Raw genomic sequence first — 3,751 nt, forward strand, 5'->3', positions numbered from 1 at the left:
TATATATATATATATAAATATATATATATACATATATATATATATATATATAGGTGTGTATATAAATGAGTTACCTTAAAGATGGGACGACTTGTGTGCTCGTACTGCGGATTTCCGCTCATATTTCAAGAAAAAAATTTGCACGAGTCTCGGCTTGTACAGCAAATTACTCGTACAATGAGGCACTCATACTTCGAGGTTCTACTGGACTGATTTCCATATTTAGATGGTTGATGCCAACCAAAAATGGGAAGTCCAAGAAGCAACTGATTGGATGAAAGAATTGTCTGAATACAAACCTCTGTGGATTGAAGAACCAACAAGTCCTGATGACATTGCTGGACATGCTCTGATTGGTCAGGTAAGTTTATAGAACAAATTCTTACACATAACTAAACATTATCATTCCTTTGTATCCTTCAAATTGGTAAACTAAGTTATTAGTAATAACATAATTTGCAGAACCATTAGCACACCTGACAAAATGTTTAGCAGCATTTCACTCAACTTTATGTTGATCATCATCATCATCATCATCATCCTCATCATCATCATCATCCTCATCATCATCATCATCGTTATCGTCGTAGTTTAACATCCACCTTCCATGCTGGCATGGGTGGGATGGTTTCACAAGAGCTGGCCAAGCAGAAGCCTGTACTAGACTTCTGTGACTGTTTTGGCAGGATTTTTACAGCTTAGATAGAAGGGCACCGAGAGGAGTCTCAGGGAGTAGCATCCCTGCCTTCCTGAGCTAGTTTACCACCACATTTCTTAAAAATCATGGTAGAGGCCTTTGTCTCGGGACCACTCATGTCTAGAAACTGAGGTTGGGGGTAAGCAAGGGCATGCTCTCCGTAGAAAATCCAGCTCCAAAAAAGCCTCATAATAGCAAAAGAGAATGGGCACCGGTCAGCGCAAAGGTTGGGGTGGGCTGTACCTGCCTACTTTGGTTGCTATGGCGTTGTGGTAGATTCAGCCACCCCAGTTAACGGGGACAAAGCCCAGATTTAAAACACTGGATGATGATGATTATGATGATGATGATGATGATGATGCCCTTCCTAACACCAAACATTCAGCAGAGTGGACTTAGTGCTTTTTACGTGGCACAAACACAAGCAAGGTCAGTTTTGGCAAGGTTTTTAAAGCTGGATGCCCTTCTGAACATCAACCACTTTACAGCATGGACTGGGTCCTTTTAAGTGGCACCTGCACTGACAGGGTCACCAAGTAACTTGCAAGACAAAAAAATAAAAAGATGTTTTGAGTTCAAATTCCACTGAGGTCAGCTTTGACTTCCATCTTTTCAAGGTTATGAAATAAGTACCAGTTACACACTGGGGATCAATGTAACCAATTAGCCCTTTAAAAGAATTATAGTAACCTTCTACACCATGTCATTGCTTTATTTTCTTCTGTTTGGTAAAGTAGGTTATTCTAATAACCTTACATACACAACCACAGTCATGCTTTGTTTCGTGTGGTTATTATAATGCTTTCTGCCATAGACATTGACGTAGAGGTGGCTGTGTAGTAAGAATCTTGCTTCTCAGCCACATGGTTTTGGGTTCGGTCCCACTGTGTGGCACCTTGGTCAATATCTTCTACTACAGCCTCAATACAACCAAAGCCGTGTGAGTGGATTTGGTAGACGGAAACTGAAAGAAGCCGATTGTATATATATGTATAGGCACAGGTGTGGCTGTGTGTTAAGATGCTTGCTTCCCAACCACATGGTTCCAGGTTCAGTCCCACCTCGTGGCACCTTGGGTAAATGTCTTCTACTATAGCCACTATAGCAACTAATCTTCTATAGTAATTCATTTGCCAAAATAATGTAATAATTCTACTTTTGTTACTTTTTTTAATTGCCAGAATCTCAGACCACTGAAGATTGGAATAGCCACTGGAGAACAATGTCAGAATCGAATCATGCTCAAACAATTCTTACAAGGAAAGGCCATGGATTTCTGTCAAATAGACAGTTTTCGTTTTGGAGGAGTAAATGAAAACCTTGCAGTCATTTTAATGGCAGTAAAATTCAAAAGTAAGAATTCTTAGAATAATCAAGTCTTTGAATTTGGTTTACAAGGTTTGTGATATGAACTCTTGTGTTGAAACAGATTTTGTGGCATCTTGGGAGGGTCATTATGCCAAATATAAGTATACACACACACAGTTTCAATTTCATTTCTTTATTATTCATAAATTGGCTAGCTTTTTAACCAAGTAGCTAATCAATTGCTTGATTGATCATTTGATTAATCAATCAATCGTTTGTGGTTGCCTAAGTCCTTTTGTTGACATTCGTGACCTCTTCAATGACATAACTTCTCTACTCCAGGTCAGCTTCAGGCAACAACAACTTAAAATTATTTCACAAAATTTTGTTTCATCAGGAGAAAGAGTCAATGTCCATGGTCCTCACATAAGACTGAGACAGTTATTTTTAAGTTGGTATCTGCAAGAATTAATTATTTATCTTGTTCACTCACAGAAACCTCTAGAAGAATATTCCAGCTCTTTTACCTTGCATGTATTTTTCTGTCTCGTTGTACAGTTCCTGTATGTCCGCATGCTGGTGGTGTTGGTCTGTGTGAGTTGGTACAACACCTTTCAATGTTTGATTACGCTTGTGTCTCAGGAAAACTCAGGTAATCCGGTTCTCTCTGTTTAGTTCCATTTCTGCAATACAAACTAAAAACATCTATAACTACACACGCACACACACACACACACACACACACACACACACACACACACTGTGTATTTCATTACATAATATTATGCAATATCATATAACATTATATAATTGCTATGAGAGTATTACTGCTCTCTATGTTTACCAACTTATGTGATTTGTCATCCATCACCAAAATGCTATTGAAACAGTTGTAAACCAGGGAATAAGCAAGATACCAACAATTCTGCTCTCTGCTTGTTATATTATTGTGTGTGTGTGTGTGTAAAAAATATATATCAAAATCACAATCAAAAATGGAAATCGTAGTTGTGGCTCCCGTGCCAGCGGTATGTAAAAAGCACCATCCAAACAAGGTGGCGAATGCCAGTGCTGCCTGACTATCCCCCAAGCCAGTGGCACATAAAAAGCACCCACTACCTCGGTGTGGTTGGCATTAGGTAGAGCATCCAGCTGTAGAAACACTGCCAGATCAGATTGGAGCTTGGTGCGGCCTCCTGGCCTGCCAGTCCCCAGTGAAACTGTCCAACCCATGCCAGCATGGAAAACGGCCGTTAAACGTTGATGATGATGATGATGATGATGATGATATAGTATATATATGAATTATTTGGGCTTATACACTTCATTATTTATGAACTTATTTTCTATAAAGAAATAGGTTGTCAAGAAAGTTCATGTGGAATTTTTAATTTTGGTTTTAAATGATGTTTTTTCAAATTAATTTGCGTTAAATTACTTTGCCCAAGGTGCGACACTGTGGGATTAAACCCGGAACTATGTGGTTGGGAAGCAAGCTTCTTACCACACAGCCACTCCTGCACCTGTAGCTACTCATAGTTGATTCCATCAACTAAACTCACCCTCCTATACAAATCAGTAATTTTGTGCAAATATGAAAAATTTACATTTTATACACTTAGAAGTTTCTACACACATTTGTTTTATTTTGTGTAAATTATAATTGCAAAAAAAAACAAAAAAACAAAAAAAAAGTGATATCTCTCTTTTACTCTCTTTTACTTGTTTCAGTCATTTGACTGCGGC

The 3,751-nt window shown here is 38.4% G+C and overlaps 1 protein-coding gene across 1 annotated transcript; it reads left to right on the forward strand.

The window, feature by feature from the left end:
- Positions 1-226: 226 nt before the first annotated feature.
- On the forward strand, positions 227-2,657 carry LOC106882661 (mitochondrial enolase superfamily member 1; the record flags this gene model as incomplete). The annotated part of the gene is made up of 3 exons (XM_014933415.1): positions 227-361; positions 1,879-2,050; positions 2,564-2,657. Coding segments are annotated over exons 1-3 (401 nt in total), but the record flags the coding sequence as incomplete, so codon positions are not given.
- Positions 2,658-3,751: the final 1,094 nt, after the last annotated feature.

This window comes from Octopus bimaculoides, unplaced genomic scaffold, assembly GCF_001194135.2.
Source record: "Octopus bimaculoides isolate UCB-OBI-ISO-001 unplaced genomic scaffold, ASM119413v2 Scaffold_226975, whole genome shotgun sequence".
Taxonomy (NCBI): Eukaryota; Metazoa; Mollusca; class Cephalopoda; order Octopoda; family Octopodidae; genus Octopus; species Octopus bimaculoides.